Here is a 17,453-nt window from a genome sequence, read left to right as displayed (position 1 = left end):
TGCCTTCCTTCCCCCAGCGCAATGCCGTAACACTTCAGGTTTTGCACAACAAAGTGGAAGGAGAATGAGACAATATGAATACAGAGGAAGTGTGGTAGCCTAGGACATATTTTTATGCCTTTAATTTGCAGTTTGTGCACCCATTTGGCATATGGGTGTAGCTTAGCACTCATCTCCCCTTTCATACCTATGATTGATTTTTGAACATGAAATCAGTCACAAACAATAGGTTTCTGTGTAAATATCGTTATGACTAGCTCAGTCTAACCCTGTGAAACTTGCTTCCAAGATGAGTACAAATAACAAAACCTAAAATTGATGTCTTCATTACATCCTTTGTTGTGAAAAATCAAAATGTAATTCAGATCTATTGTTACACTCACAATAAACATGCCATGAAGAAAGAGACTTAGCTGCTTCCAAAACAGTCTGTATGTGGTCTGAAACAGCCTTTTGTGCACAGGACTCTAACAGATATAGATAGTACAGATTTCTTTTCAAATGTCTCATGTAGGAGAAAAAAACCCTCAATGTCACTGATTTTGTGCCCCTTTTCTATTTTGATCAATGACTGCTAAATTATATATGCATGCATATATGTACCAGAACGGAACAATAAGGCATTTTACACTAGTTTGCCAGCAATCTGCATGGACATCACTCACATAATAACCTGTCTAATCAAGGTTTGTCTATAATTTTTCAACATCTCCTTCCCATGCTTCAGCTACCCTGTGCAAACAATGACATGTTAATGTCAAGTTACAGAACATTTTCCACCTACTTAGTAACACTCCAAAAGATGGGCTGCCAAAGTTTTTGGTCCAATTTACAATAAACTCAAATTGCCTATAAGATGAACAAAGACTTGCCAAACACTTTAAATTCTGTAAAAGACAGAGGAAGGCTGAATAACTAAATTTAGTTGCAGATGTTGGCAAAACTAGAAGTGCATTGGACTCTGCACAGAAGCGCCGAGAGGCTGGGACAGGACTGCATACTACATGACCACATCAACTTGAATCCTGGGCATGGGGTCCCTTTTGTAGCATGCTGCTAGTACCAAGCTGCCCCCAAGATGGCTCAGGATCCTCTCTGCACACAAGAGAGTGATGTCTGAGACACTTCTGCAGCATGGTTCTCACGAGTTGCTGGCAACAGGCATCTTTATAATTTACAATACTCTTTTACAGTAGCTGATAGCTGAAAGCATCAGCTTTCATGGCACCACCTATCCTGGGGAAAACAGAAAGGAGCAATACAAAAGTTATGTCCTACAGAACCCAACTTTTGCAAGAATCACGTAAAACAAAGCCTATTTGATCCAATGATTTTAAAGATATTTTGTATATCAGTGCCAGAATTGTTTTTTAAATTATCATTCCTTATACAGATGCCTTTCCCACTTCTCATTTTTTCCAGATGCAAACACCAGGTTTTTGTACTCACAATGGAATACACCAGCTATTACGGACAGCTTCTACAATAAGCTCAATTATTAGAGCAAAAAAGAAAAATGGAAAACCTGAAAATTCCCTTAAGGACAGTGCACAGCCTTACTCTCATAGATATGCCAAGTTAAACAGGTTCTTCACAGAACCTTTCAAAAACACTTCAGCTTGCAGAGCTCTAAGTCTCTTGATCTATCATGATTGCTTTTCTCCTTCCTGTTTGGTTTCTTCTGCCAGATAAAAAGACTTGGTTCATTCTCTTAACTCCCCCAGCTAGCACCATTGTGACAAAAAAACAAAGCCTAACTAAAATCATTTCCAGGTGCAGTGAATGGTCCAAAAGCTCCAGATGCACACAGTGAGGTGTGCTGGCCAAGCTGGAAGTTACCTCGATTCTCAAAGTGCAAAGACTTTTACTCGCTGCTTTCTACATATCATAAGGGGCAGATGAAAGTGATGGGTCTGCATGGAGCAAATGAACATTTGGAGCTTTTTTTTTTTGTTTTGCGGGGGAGGGTGAAGATAGGCTATAGATAAATGTAATTGCCTACACTAAACCTGTCGGACTGTCTGTAGGACAGCACAGAACTGTTATCATCATCATTAACTCTTTCCTGTTATTATTTAGCATGGATTAATTAACATACACATCTTTCAGCATAGTAATGGTAACCAAGTCAGTGTTTTTACTACACAGAAGAGTTGCTCTTTGTCAGAACACAGCAAGTTTCTTCAGGATAGACAATGTTAAGCAATTAGGTAGTGTGAAACTTTTACAAAGTCCATGTTAAAGACACAGCAACATACCCTCATTATTTATGTTCATCTTGCCTCTCAGAGTTATATCTGGACAAATGGATGCACATGAAAGTCTCAGAAATTAGGAGCTTTAATAGATGGCAAAGCCAGTGAAAAGCGCATGCTCAACCAGAGGTGAAAAAAACTATAGCAATTATATACACTGGCCACTTGCTCAAATGCCCTGCTATAATTTAAACACTCTCAGTGCCAATCATATAGACTAAAACAAGCAAACTGCCATTTATTGGTCAAAGCAAATGACTTTAAAAGTATCCTGTGTTTCACTCGGTCATTAAAACATAATCAACTTTTCAAACATTTGACATTTGGTGGAAACGTCACACAAGAATCTCATAACTCTGCATATTTCACTAACTGATCAATGGCTGCAGTGGAGATGCCCAGTGTAATTGTGGGACCAGAAAAAAATCAAACCCATTTCTTCTGTGACATATATACTTAATTATGTCAGGTTGTCATTAGTGGAAATTCTACCATCCAGCTGGCATTGCTTTCTCATGGTTGCTTCATAATATTCAAAATTCACTACAATTTAACTCCAGAAAAACTCCAGGTAGCATAAATATGCCAAGGAAATATGTTCCAAATAATAGCAAGTGGCATTGCTCAGACATAGAGAAAGACACTCCACCACTTAGAAGTTCCTCTGACCTGAAGATGTCTTAAGATTTCACTTTCTTTTATTTTAGTTTTTTCCTGTTTGAAGAGGTGGAAAAGAAATCATCTTGTCATCCATCAGGCTGATTCCACTGGAAGCTATTATTTACAGATGTGAAGACAAACACGTTTTGGAATGAGAGGTCTGTAACGGATTTCTAGCAAGTCAGTTTGATAGAGCATGTCAAGAGCTTTTTTTAAAAGTTCATTGAATTTCATACCAGCATATTTTAGCAAAAATGGGGGTTGCTGTGTGTGGAATATTGAGAAATACCTTTATTATTTTTACAGATAGACCAAATGTCCCTATGTTTATGACGGTTTACTGTTTGTAGAGTTCAATCAGAATGGCAAATTGAGAGAAACAAAGCAGAGTCACACAGAGTCATCACAGTGATTTAGACAAACTCAGTCGTAAAATAATACCAACATTCATGTTCAGTAGGTAGTGAAACAACTGTTTTGCTCAACTGAGAGTGTGGAAAACAAGAGGCAGTGATCAGAAACATAATGTTTGCTTTGGAAAAGATCTGCTGCAAACAGCCTATAACTTGGTCCTTCAAGAACAGAACTCACTGAAGTAAAATAATGCTTACCAGCATATGTGAGAGGAATGTCAAGTACATACAAGGCAGTATGTGCATAAATCACACATAGGCGGTTTTATATCCACGTCCCTGAGTGCTGTGCACGTTTGGGCAAAGAAATTATGCTAGTTTGCAAGGAAGCTGTTTCTATATCAAGACATACCACTGATGCCCAGTAACACCAAAACAGAACAGACAGAATTAAATAAATTTAAAACGAATTTTACAGTGATAGCTTCATCATTCTGAATATTCTCATCCATTTCTAGCCAGTATTAATGAATAATATGAACTCCAAGAAAGTTTTCCTGAACATGCATATCCTTTTATATAAAGAGCTAAGGCATTTCCCTGTGCAAATAAAATAGTGGTATTATTTTGTTCACACACGTTTTTCTTCACTGAAGAAACACATCTTTTGTGCCACAGCTTTGAATCATATTTGCTTTATCTATCTAGTATGAAAAAACACATTCCTCCAAGGAACACTTATAGTCAGGCTAGCTCTGATAAAGAGAGTTTCAAACATTCAATTTTAATTTCATAAACCTAAAATGCTTTGCAATAACCAAAAACTAGAACACAGAAAGTCAGTGTGAACCCAATGCTTCCTTTAGAGCATCCAGTGGCAGCAGAGCAGAAGGGAAGGTACGGAGACAAGACAGACTGTGTAGTCCAGTGGCACAAAGCAGACAGATTTCTTGCCCTCTGAACTCATAGAGAATTCAGTCAGGGAATCTCCTTGATGTAGGTGAATTCAAAACAAGGAAGCAACTATACCTAATATGCAGGAAGTTTAACTTCTAAGTTTGCAGAAGCGTCACTATATTCCAGGTTAAGATGTACTAGGATACCATATGGAAACTGAGTACCCTACAGCACTATTTTTGTTCTCTTCTTTTCCCCTTCAGCCTCTTGCCTTTATCTTCTCTATCCGCATCCAAAAGCATGTACCCATGAGACAATCCAGACTGCTTTACAATTTCATGCAAATGGTACAGCATATACATAATCTGTAAAATTTATTAGCTTTTGTGCACTGTACCCTCATAATTATTTTAGCATTTACTGTTTCACAAAATGTCTACATGCAGTGTTAATCTAACAGAGATTAACTTGATCTGATTAAACATACCTGAATCATATCAATGCTCCTAAATACTACCATCCTGTTATTTCCTTTCACAAATATACACCTCTTACCTGTACACGAATAATCATCAATGCGTATATATCCTGTTTTGCAGATGCACATAAAGGATCCTGGGGTATTTACACACATGGTATTCTCACGACAGTAGTGTCGTCCTTCGGCACACTCATCAATATCTATGAATAAGGCAAAGAGGAAGATGAGTCCAATTCAGTTCAGTTTAGCATCTCTCAATACTTTGTACTACTCACTTCCATCAATATTAAGTTAGACTAAGAAATTACTTGAACAGCCAAGCATTTTGGAAAGTTTTTTGGTGCTCTCCCTTTAAACAACTGTTTGAAGTGTTCAAACAACAGGAGCAGCATGAGCTTTTCGTGAACAGCTGTTAGTGGAGTTACAAAGAAGATTACATTGGCTTAGATCTTTCCTAAGTCCTTTTTAAGTGCCTATGCTGTTATTCCTATCATTTAAATAAGACCAGAACCTAAGCAGGGGCTGAAACAGCAGACCAACTGCCTCAGCACTGCAATGTCATCAATCAGTATATCTGTATAGTCATTGCAGTCATTAATACATAAACACACTACTATATGCATACCATATGTCTTTGATCTAACATTGCTGTTTGGGAAGGAACTGTAATGAACACGGCAAGTTCTGAAAGGACACTGGACCTTATTAGAAGTTTATCTTATAACTATAAAGTAACCAATTGGTAATTTATTACATATATATGTAGATAGCCATATCTGAAAGGAATGTGAAAGAATCTGATTTATATAAAGATCTACTCCGATAGAAAAAAATGCAACTTGATAAAATATTTGTTGGGATGGAACACTTGCTGTGCTATTAGAGTCGCAGAGCAAACTCCAGACTGCAGGCACGGACTTCAAAATCTGACTGGTTTCGGTACTCACTTTGGTGAGTACCTACTCACCAAAGGCCTACTTCTTGTAGCAGGTTATACTTAATGAAAAGACAGAGAAAGCACCACAAATAACATAGCAACTTCTGCACACTATTATTTTGCTGCACAGAAGAAAAACTATATTAATTTGGAAGTGATTAGTAGCATGTTGTTCCTGTAATCCTAAAGATAAAGCCAGTATCACCAAGTTGCTCGTTACAACTAGTTGTATTATCATGCAATGCGTCACCAAACCTTGTTACAGAAGTGGGTTAAAATCAAAAGGACGGATTGCTGGGTTTGTTTTTTTCCTGCTCATCAATTTGGATTTGCTCCCTGTTTTCAGTGATGTTTACAGCTTTCAGAGTTGAAAAAACCTCCAGAACAAAGTGTTGTGTTCCAGAGTTTGCTGATAGTTCAAAACAATAGTCTGGTATTATAAACTCTCATCAGGGTTGATTTCTTAATGCTGTGATACTAAATGTCAACAATATTAACTGCTGTACTTTACTCCGATTTATGTCATATGCTCATCTCCCAATTCTTCCTCCTCTTCCCAGCTGCCTTAAATTAACAGCTACTTTCCAGCTGCACTCATTGCCTGCTTTCCCATTTAACCACATGAAAATTTGCTTTATGAGTATGAAACAATGCAGTACATTGAACATTTGTGATTTAATACTCATTTTTCAGTTTTGACAAAACCTTTCTATTTTCTAGCCCAGTTTATCTGACCCTAATTTCTCCAGTTCTGCACAGTGCACTGTTCCACAGATTCTGCTGAAGAATCTAGGGGCAGGTTTTGTATTTTAGAAGATACAAAGGTGTTGACTACAAGTGCTCAGTTTTGGGGGCCCAGCCTGTCTTGTACAAACCTAAAGGTTCGTGACCAACACACTTGAGCTATTTTCCTTCCCTTCCTTTTTCTATAGGCTCTACAGGCATGGAGAAAAAAAATCATAGCAGTATGAGGGTGCTGGTTTAGAAAAGCAGTAGGAGTTTTCATGTACATACATACACAACCATCAAACACTTATTTACAATGAGCATTTGAAGGAAATGCATTTTCTGAAAACCATCTAAGAAAGGTAAAAAAAGCAAAGCTACCCCAAGAGGCCAACAGAGGCAGCTGTTTTGCATGGGAAGTTGCAAATAGCACAAACCTCCTGAAGTACCAAAGTTCTGCAGAAACAAACGTGCAGGTCACAAAACCTGTCAGTACTTACAACATACACCACAGCTACTGCCACGAATGATGCAACTTGTGTCTTTCACAATTCCAGTTCACAACTCCATGTTAAATCAATGGTGATTTAACGGTGAAATATAATATAATGAACAGTGAAATATAATGGTGAAAAATAAATTTAATAATAGCTTTTAAATAATTACTGGCCTTATATTCTTGGGGTCAGACTGCCTGTGAGCAGGCTTTGGCACCCTCAGACAATTTATTTAAAGATCCAAAGCCTCAAAAATATTAAATAGAAATTTCTGAAAATTATACTAATGATTGTTTTGGCAAGTAAAAAGCCACAGGAGACCCCAAATTCTGATGTTTGTTAAAAAATTTAAAAAGAAATGTTTAAAGCCAAACCTACTTTGGTTCAAACCTCCTCATATGGAAATGTTCTAAATAAAAGCTTTCCTTTTGTCAACATATCGCATCTTGAGGTTTTGCAAAGCGTTTTATTTAAAATTACTTTTATTTCAAAACCGTGCTTGTTCAATTGCTACAAAAAACTGAACAGGTTAACTTTGCAATGAAATGTTTCATTTGAACAAATCTGATTTTTTTTAAACCACTGATTTGCAAAGATTTGTCTGCATTTCTAAATTCTCACCAGATAACAGAACTCTTTTTTCCACCCAGCTCTCTAAAATGCCTGTAAGAAGCACAAAGGAAATGATTATTATTGCTACTGTTATCGTATGTTATTACACTACATGTTATAACCTATATGTTATTCTACCCTAATCAGGTGTCAAAACAGCATTGTCCTACACCATGGACATGTTTGATAGGAAGCTGCTTTTAAAAAGAGTTTGCAGCCTTAGCACGAAATGACACATTGCAGCTGGACACAATAGGGTCAAGACAGAAAGGATAAACAGTCAAATGCCAACTTGCAGTTGCACAACTAGATGCAGTGAGTGACCACACTAAAAACCCAGTGATTCTGCTCCCTTTTAGCACCCCATATGCAAGCTTCACATACATTAGTTTTAGGCATTACAAATCAAGGAAGACTGAACTGGGGCAGGGGAGGAGCCCAACGTTTGTTCGCTTTAAAAGCTACCAGAACAAAAGTTTTTTTATTCTGCTTATTGGTTGAAACACTGGTTTAGCCTTTTCTTCACCTTTAGACACAAACGCACTCAATACAACAGAAAACCTGATGCATTTCAAAAATCTAAGGAAGCCTACAACATTTATCTTAATTTTACCCTGCCAAAAAGCCTTGCTGACAAATTAATGTACAATAATGTCTTACTGTTTAGCCAATAAGTTCCTGCAGTCAGTCAGTTCAATAGGGTGAATGCATCACTCCAATGGTTTTGCACATTCAACGATAAAAACTTGTCTGCTTTAAGTCTGTGATGTGATACTGAGCCACCAGCTGTGATGTACTGACACAATGTAGTCATGGAGATCCACCTGCTCTATTCCCCGTGGAACAGATGTAAGAGGAATTTCTAGAAAAATGGTTGCTACAGAAGTATTTGGCATTTGTTTATTTATACTTGCAACAACAACAACAACAAAATTCTGCCTTCACCCACCCCAAACCCCTAAACAAAATTTATACAAAGTATATAACCCAGGAAGAGTTTCCCTTCTTCTGTACTCCTGTACCCTAATGAGTCTGCTTCCCCAGAGTGAAATTCCCATTTATGTTTTATAATCCCATTAATAAGAAGAGAATTTGACCTGTATTCTATAAATCATTACTGACCAAAGCCTCATAACACAGACGTTAACAAACAAAGCCTCTCCTTGGGCCTCACTATCCATCATTGCCTTTATCCACCACAAAAGCCTGCCAGAACAAATGAGTCCGGTACTACATCAGTAAATCTGGGCTGTAGAGTAAAGGAAAGGCTGCTTTCAGAATAATGACCTGCTTCAAGCCACCTCCTCTAAAATTCAATGGTGTCTAGTATAAGTGATCTCACTGGTCACACCCCGAGAGCCATATGATGGGTAGGGGGATGGTTTTGCAGGATTTTAGCAACAAATAGCTTCAATTCCCTTGAGGAGGGCAAACAGAAACACTGAAAGTTGTATTTTTAAAAATTTCTTTGGGAAGCGTGTCAAAAAGTGCCTTGAATCCGATAGCAAAATAAGTTAGATTTACAATTTAAAAAAAAATGATGTTTTGGGGTTAATGAACAGTTCTGCCTTCACAGCCCATGAGCATCAAGCTCCAGGTTTACCTGCCGAGCAGGCCAGCCCTCCCACCCAGCCGCATCGGCACACCTCTGTCCCAACCTGAAGGCTCCATTGCTCAGTGGAAGGGGGCCGTTTGCTCACCATTCCTGTGCCCTCTTGGGCCTCTCTGCTGAGATTCCCAAAGACAACATTCAACATATAAAGATCCTTCGGGTCCTAATTTTTATCACTACTGACCTAATTCATATAGAAAAGGATAAACTGGGAAAAGCTGACACTTTCTCATCTGGATCCTGACCCAGACAAAAGACATCATAAAATAAGCAGATGCTACTCACCCACTAAGGGACTACAAAAGTGGAGAATGAACAGTGACTGACCATAGCAACTACTACCAGGAAAAAGGGTAAACGTGGCTTTTAAAACAGTACGAGTCTTTTTAAGGAGATACATACAGAAAAATTATTTTAAATTTGTTTGTATCCATCTATATTTGTTTGTACCTATCTTATGACTGGACTACCTCTCGGCTCCTAAGACTGATGCCTATCTGTTACACATGGCTTGGTACAAGATGTAGCCATCCATTTGTGATGCACCACAGAGAGCGAGCAGCACACTGCACTATGGCTCTACAATGTCTCTTGTTCATCTTTAAAGAAAACCTCACGATCATGCAGTTTTTGTTTCAGATTGCTTTTCTTCCCTATCCCATCAGCCTTACTTCTTTCCACAAAGCACTGTTTTGCCATCTTCTCTGTAGCTATTTGTGACCACAAGGCGGGCAAGAGAGAGTCAGATACCAACAGAGAGACACTCAGGGTTCATAAGGGGTTAAACAGGATAGGTTTAACAAAAGACTTGCACTACAAACTGCACGCGTAGCCCTGGGAACTGCGAGGAGGGGTCACCAATGGGAGGCTGCTGGAGGTACAGGTCAGACGCACAGGCTGGATGCATGGGCAGGACTCGACTCGTTGTTCATAAGGGCCCCTTAAATCTACTGGAGCTATTTCCTTATCTCAGCTGTGCTAACGTTGAGCAGCTGCTGGCTGGGAAGCAGCTAGACGTTGTTGACAAAACGGAATATGCACGTCTGGCCCTGATGGGAATTTGGGCAGTGTGTAGTTTCACACGCTGGGCCTGCTACCACGTACTCTGCCAGTCACTGACTCCTCGCCAGACCTTCCACAGGTGTTCTCACTACACTATTATTTAAAGCCTAGCCATTTACTGCAGCTTTAAACTTTCTTCTATAAACTTATCCAGTTCCTGCACCCTGGACAGGGTTACAAAGTAAAAAAAGTTGTCTTTTTTCTTTCTCTTTGTCTTCCTTTCACCTACAACAGTCTTCTTCCCACCTACCTCTGACACCAAGCTTTCTCTGCTGTTTCCCCCCATCACCCACTATCTGACTTCACTCCTGTCTCCAGGACTTGCTCACCACATTCCTCCCCATCTTCAACCCTTCCCCTCCCCAGCTCCTTCTCCTTAACAGAATAAGGACTGACTCCTCTTCCGTAGCTTTGAAGCAAGCTTCCACCAGCTCACTCACCTGTGAAAAAAGGGTTTTTTTCTTTTCACCAAACACACTGACTCAACCTCAAACTCTTCAAACTCCCTCAAGTGTGTAGTGCATGAAGATTCCCCAATTCATTGCTCCAAAGAAAATGGTCTTAGTAGGGTCTCTCTCACTTCCCCCAACCATATCTCAGAGCTCCTGTTCTCTTCACACTCCCCTCACTTTCAGCTACAACTCTGTCTCCGTATCTTCTGTGCTTTGGGTTTCACAACAGTGTGCTCCTCTGTGTCTCTTCTGGTACATGCCCTTCTTCACACCTAAGAGGATAAAGTCCTGTCTGGAAGGACAAAATCTCTGAGAGCTCTGGCACAGCCCTTCCTGTTCCCTCTTCTGCTACTCTTTCTAGGCTCTTCATCACCAGGCAAACCTATGGTTTAATTACCCCTTTTATTCCAGTGAGTCACGAACTCACTGTACTTCTGTTTTGCTTTGCTCTACCAAATCCAGTACAGCCATTTTGCCATCTGACATATTGCACAGAGGATGTTAACATCAACTTAAATCAAAATCGTATGTTTTACTCACAGTTTCCCACATTATTTATCGCAGCTGATTGCACTATCGTTGCCATTGCTCACACCCTCTGTAGATAATCTTTGATTCTTTCTTCTCCTTCCATATGTAGACCTGTGCTCGACTAATTTGGTGTTACCAACAGCCAGTAATAGGCCTAGCTGTAACAGCAAAATTACTCAGTGGTCAGCTGTATGCCTGCTTGTTTTAGTTATATTATTATGTAACTTATTTCAGCTTTTTTTTTGCTTGTCTTTGTGCAGTTGTGCAATTCTCCTCCCCTGAAAGAAAATATTCTACAAGCGAAGGAGGACTAAAACGTACCCAATCACAATATAACTAACCTTGTGGATCAACACAAAGGAGAGAGGGTAATCCACTACAAGAATGTACCCCTATGTATTAGGTTAAAACCAAAAAATAACCTTAAGTGTACACAAGACCATGGAGAAAAAAGCCTTCCACCATCAACATCATACTGCTCCCAGCAAAGAACCTGGGACACAACTCACTCTAACAACACAAAGGAAAGGTAAGAACTTAACACCAGAGGCAAGGGACAGTTACTTGTGTCTATTGATTTTATGGAAACATTAATGGTCCCTAAGAGAAACTGAGTGAGTTGGATTATAAGCATTAGCACTCACGTAATTGGACTAATAAGAGGTTGTTATAGCTTCACTAGATGGCTAAAGCATTAATTAGACTAAAAAACTCTAATTATTGGATCCTCATATAAGGTGTGTTCCCTTTTTTGCCCATAATGAAACTGCACACAACACACACACATCCATGCATGGACACACATCTTGGTGCTTTTCCCTTCAGAGATTATTACATTTCTGACTTTTGCTTAAGTTCATGTTTTCTCTGTCCACCTCATGCAGAATGAGAATGGACTATTAGGACAGAAAATACTATTAAAATAAAAGCAAAGTCACTCAAGTTCTACATTCCTTGACACAAGCTCTATATAGTTGTTAAAGGGCACAATTCAACATTATAGCATTTCAGAAATGCAATTTTTAACAGTGATTAAAAAAAAAGTTGGCTTGTTTTTATTTCAACTGGACCCAATTTTTGGAAAGGATGGGTAGACAGACTGTTGAGATAAAACCGTCTTTGTTAAAGTATGCAAGTTCAACAGTTACCAGTGCAAGTGAGACACTTGAAAGAAACTGAAATCTTCATCACTGTCTTATAAAATCATTACTGGACCCCACAGACATTACACAGTTTAAAAAAATAAAAAAACCACACAGGAAGTCTTTGAAAACAAATATTGTCTGCCATCATGTAATGTTTTACTTGGCAAACTGAACCTTCTTACTATTTAATATCTTATAATTAATTCATATAGTAGTGTATGCATGATAAAACAAGTAATTATATATAGTTATCTGTCAGACATGAAGACATCCCAGGGGGCTTTCCTTACTCACCAACTAAGCAGTCTGACATAGCTGCACACCAAGAATAAAAAGGATGCTGTATATGATTAATTAGTGAATTCCAAAAATGAGAATAACTTACTGAAATTCCAGTTCATGACCTCTCCCCCTCTTCAGCACTGCATTGGGTTAGGAATAAGTACTTAAATTTGAATTTCAAAACAATACTTTTTTTAATATGACAACTCTTCTCAGCATTTTTCAATTACGATTTTCAAAAACTTAGAAACACTTGCAAGTATTTTGTTAATGTTTTTGCTTTCTCTTTTTTTTCTTTTTTAAAGGAAAATAAGAACAAGGAGAGACTATTTCTATACTGAAACTACAAATATATCTCAGATTCTTCTCAGGAAGAGAAGAATAAATGAATAAAGAAAAATAAATGGCGATATCCCAACTCATGTAGCCTGTCAAGAGATGTCACACTAGTTTGAGTATCATAACAGATATAATAACTGTGGTTGCTATTGCTCTGCATACTTTATGAAAGGATCTTTAAATCCAATTTGGTTTAACATCTAGCATTTGTGTGATTATTGAGGCTCTTGAGGATTGAGCCACTATGTATCATAAGACATGTATTGCACACTTAGACTGAGGTTTTAAAAGTTATCTAAGGAAACCAAGCAGTCAGCTCTGGGCAATTTTCAGCAGAATGAGAGCATCTAATTCATTCAATAGTCACCTCCCAGCTACTAATGAAAACTGGAATTAAAGGAAAACAAGAACAAAATTAAGGTGCTTTTTTTCTTTTGCTTGCAGATTTAAGATTTAGGTGATTTCTATGAAAAACTTGACCTTGATTTCCAATTTAAAAAACAAAATGCAACATATGCTTTTATTGCTTGGGGAGAATGATTGTCCTCAGTAAAAAAACCTTTTCTTACAAGGTACTGGGAGCACATAAGAGTTTAGAAGAGTTTTTGAGAAGCTCCCTTTCTAGGATTAGTTTCAATATTTTTTCATCCTAATAACATCACTGTCAGTCCTGCCCATGGGTGGATGATAGAATCAGTCTGAACATCCTTCCTGTAGAAGTAATTAAAATCAAATAACATTGAATCACATCCTGCAATATGTATATGTACAAGCTATTCCACTGTTACAGACAGTGGGACTACCTGTACCCCTGAAGCACAATGTTCAGGACCATGCTTTATGTACTGGTGTCAGGGATGCTACTTGTACACTGGAAGTAGGAAAATGCTTCATTATATTCCTGAATAAGAGCCATGTCAAACAAGGACTTGGCCCACCCTCTATAATCCACACTGGCACATTAAGACTGGCCCAGTAATTCTTCATATTGAGATTTCTCAGTGACATAATGATGGAAATAAGCTGACAATTACTGCCTTTATTCAGAAAAAAAATAAATATAATTTTTATGTTTAATTACTTTTTAATAGAGATTTTGAAATAACATTCTGCCCTCCTGGAACAAAAGCTTTTATTTCTACTTGATTAATTTTTCAACCCAAATTGACAAAGTAATCATTCAAAAACTGCCAGCTGATAGAGATGGAAACCTTAATTTTGTAGTTAGATGCGATAATATTGCCACATCCCACTTACAAAGTAGAATTTATGTAAGAAGAGAGAAGCTCAACCAATCTTCCCAGCTGTAAATTACTGACAATACTGCAGAGCTCACATGCAGAGAGGACTCACATCCAGAGAGGACGGCGCGTACCCTGAAGATCTCAAGGCTAAAAAGCAGCCCAGTATTCTTTCATATAGACTTGCAGGATTTAATGTAATATATTTAAATATTCTGGGTTTTATCTCCATTTCAAATGTCTCTTATTTATGCTCTTCTCAATATTATACTTCTCTAAAGAGAAAAAATGTTGTTGATTGCTGTACTTGGCCAATATAATGCAGAATGTATCCTACTCATTATTTATCTTCTGTAAGATTACTTCTCTTTATTGCAGTCTGTGGATACCAGACTCATTCTGAAAATTTACTTCATTTTTGTAATCTGGTTAGCCAGTAGTTAAAAACAATGAGAAACAGTAAGATTAACAACAGATGCTACATATTAGGTAAATGATGAATGCAATGCTTGCCTACTGGTATTCTTGCCCAAACTTGTGGATAAATGCAACTCCCATTAATCTTTCCAGCCAGAATGAGAACACAAACACTGAACTAAGGGAATCCTGATGAAGCTCAGCAAAGTGATACTTCTGACCTACTTTGGACATTTACTTTTGAAAGAGAAGAATCATACCCTAAAACTTCCTACTTCCCTCCTCTGATGATAATTCAAATCAAGACAGCTAGTTCAAATGCAGACCTCTAAACTGAACACCATCTCACCTCAAATTAGGTGAGATAAATCTCTGCTCAGTGAAGCTGATGCAATTCTGAAATGTAGACAAAGTCACTCAGTCTGTGGTCTCATTTCAGCTGCCAAGTTTGAAACTAGGACAACCATGGTAACGGAAGAGTAACTCGGAGAGTTACTGAGGAAAAGGAGTAAATTAGAAGGCAAAATGGAATATGGTTTCACTGAAGTGTATTTAATAATATTAAATACTCCCAAACATTGTTAACACAAGTTAGCTAGGTTGCATACTGTGCAACTTCTACAACGACTCCTAAATATCAGAAAATAAATGTTATGGTCCACACAACCAGCATGTAAATTTGTGAATTGTAGATGTAAAAAGGTCTAGGCATCAGGCAGAATTCTCTTGATAAATAACCAAATAACTTGTTTTTCTTTGATCACACTCAGTCCTAGTGCTTACAAAAGATTACTGCATTGTCCTGTCTTACTTGAGCCTACTTTTCTCTCTGTGTAATCAGTGCTCATTGGCAACACTCTGAAGTGAAAGCAGATTTTGCACATAGAAAGTTGAGCACTATTATTAAATTAGAAACTCTCGTTTCAAGCACTCCCTCCAAGCTCAGTCGCCAAAGGATACAAGTAACACCTCCTCCCCATACACACATCTGAGAACAGCCAAAGGTGCACGCCACGGTGCACAAAAACAGCTTCAGTTCAAGGATCCAAGAAGAACACCTAAAGTTGTCACCAGCAGACTATTTGCAAACCACCTTGTTCCAGCAGATGCCTAGCCTTCTACCTAGCTATATTTCATTCTCCTGGATGCATCAGTTTATCCTGTTGTAGCTGAGAGTCCCCCACTTTTTCCTTAAAAACATCAGCATAACTCCACCCCCATAAAGCAGGCACTGAACACTATTTCAGATAACTCCCAGCAGGCCAGTATCAGTTTGAAAGGACTGCAGGTGTAGATTTGGGCCAAATATATTACACGTCATCAGAAGATGTATCATAAGACATGGGTTTGTAAATTGCTGATGTTAGGTAGGCTATACAGAAAGAATGCTATATTCAAAAGCACCTACATCTGGACAGCACAGCATACTCCATACCTAACCTGTACATAAGGTACCTCAAATTGTGTAACAACCTGAGGTAGAAAATAGATTTCAGAGTACTTAGAATAAGGTTTCTTTTAAGGAGAACTTATTCTCAATCTTAACTGTAGCACAGCACTGTTGTAACAGCATATAAATGAAGAAGTCCCAACTCTTTAAAGTATGGCTTTTAACAGTCCTCCAAGGGAAAACTAAATGTGACATAAATATTAACAAATATCATTATTATAAAATAGAAAGGTATCCACCATAGCAGTATCTAGAGACATCACATAGCTTTGGAAAAACATCAATTCTTTCTAGGACAGAAGCCAAAGTCTTCCATCATTCAGATGAAATTCATGCAGCTCTCCTACACGCATACTGAAATCAGCTTTGAGTATTTTTATTTTTGTCCTTCTGTTTTAAGAAGTTCTTCCAATGGGAGCATTATTATTTCTACTTGTTCTTTTAATTTTGGCAGTGCTTAGGCATGAATGAGGAATGTATTTGGCAAAGTTTGGCTTTAACATAGAATCAATAACATCCAATTTTGCAGTATATCCTAAGTTTGTGAAGTGCAAACATAAAAACAGTTATCACATCCATGGGTCCCAGCCATTACAAAATGCCTTGCCTGAAAGGCCTTGTATTAACATTTCTACACTTGGCATTACTAGTAACTAAAGCCAAAATAATGGCATTCTGAAGAAAGGGTATGTGTTGAGAGAGGGAGATTGAACCATTTCAGGCTTTCAAGATGAGAGACAGGGCTCTAAAAAGGACTCAGCATTGTATTATTACCATTGTGCCCTTTGCTATTACATTGTTCAATATTAAGATTGAGTCACTCCCCAGAAATAAAAAAGATTTGGTCCCCTTGTAAGAGACACTTGGGCTGGGCAAAGGGGTACAGACTAAAAGCCCATGTCTGAAGAGACACTGGGATTTCAGTCTCCTTGGTCCTATGCTCCTCCCTTCCACAAAAACAATCCTCAGGTTCAAATCTGTGAACTTATTTTCTATCTTTCCAGCATGCAACCTCTACATTCAGTCAGGGAAGACCAGTCTGTGGCTCTTGAGCCATATACAAAATGCGTATAGCTCAAGCGCGGTTCCTGCGCTGGAGCTATGGTACACAACTGGCAGCAAAGCTATGTTATTCTGCCTGCAGAGCTACCTTTGTCCTTGGCTGCAAGAGGGAGCAAGAAAGCTGGGGCTGCCAGGGTCACCCTGCAATCACGCAGCTGAGGAGACCCACTGTCATCTTCCCACAGTGAATTACTGAGGGGACTTTAATTCCCTGGAGAAGCAGTACATGCCTTCAGGTTCTCACACTTAAGAAGATGGAGCATAAAGCTCACAGGGCCAGCAAGGTTGATCACTTGCTGGGTGGCAATTATCATTTCATCAAAAACCAAATGAGGGAAGTGAAAGACTTACTCACTGGTGCATGTATGTGGTTTTGCCAAAAAGCAGTCTTCATCAAAAGCATCTCAGATAAATCGTGAAATGAAATTCACTGTCAAATGAA

The 17,453-nt window shown here is 38.4% G+C and overlaps 1 protein-coding gene across 1 annotated transcript in view; it reads right to left on the bottom strand.

The window, feature by feature from the left end:
* The window catches only part of NELL2 (neural EGFL like 2), a 151,297-nt gene that overhangs the window by 63,624 nt on the left and 70,220 nt on the right, over nucleotides 1–17,453 (bottom strand). Inside the window, exon 13 of the mRNA XM_067314413.1 lies at nucleotides 4,721–4,846. Coding sequence (XP_067170514.1) covers nucleotides 4,721–4,846 — 126 coding nt within the window. The remainder of the gene's footprint in view (nucleotides 1–4,720; nucleotides 4,847–17,453) is intronic.

This window comes from Apteryx mantelli, chromosome 1 (genome assembly GCF_036417845.1).
Source record: "Apteryx mantelli isolate bAptMan1 chromosome 1, bAptMan1.hap1, whole genome shotgun sequence".
Classification (NCBI taxonomy): domain Eukaryota; kingdom Metazoa; phylum Chordata; class Aves; order Apterygiformes; family Apterygidae; genus Apteryx; species Apteryx mantelli.
The sequence above is the reverse complement of the archived record's forward strand: the minus strand, read 5'-3'. Positions and strand labels throughout refer to the sequence as shown.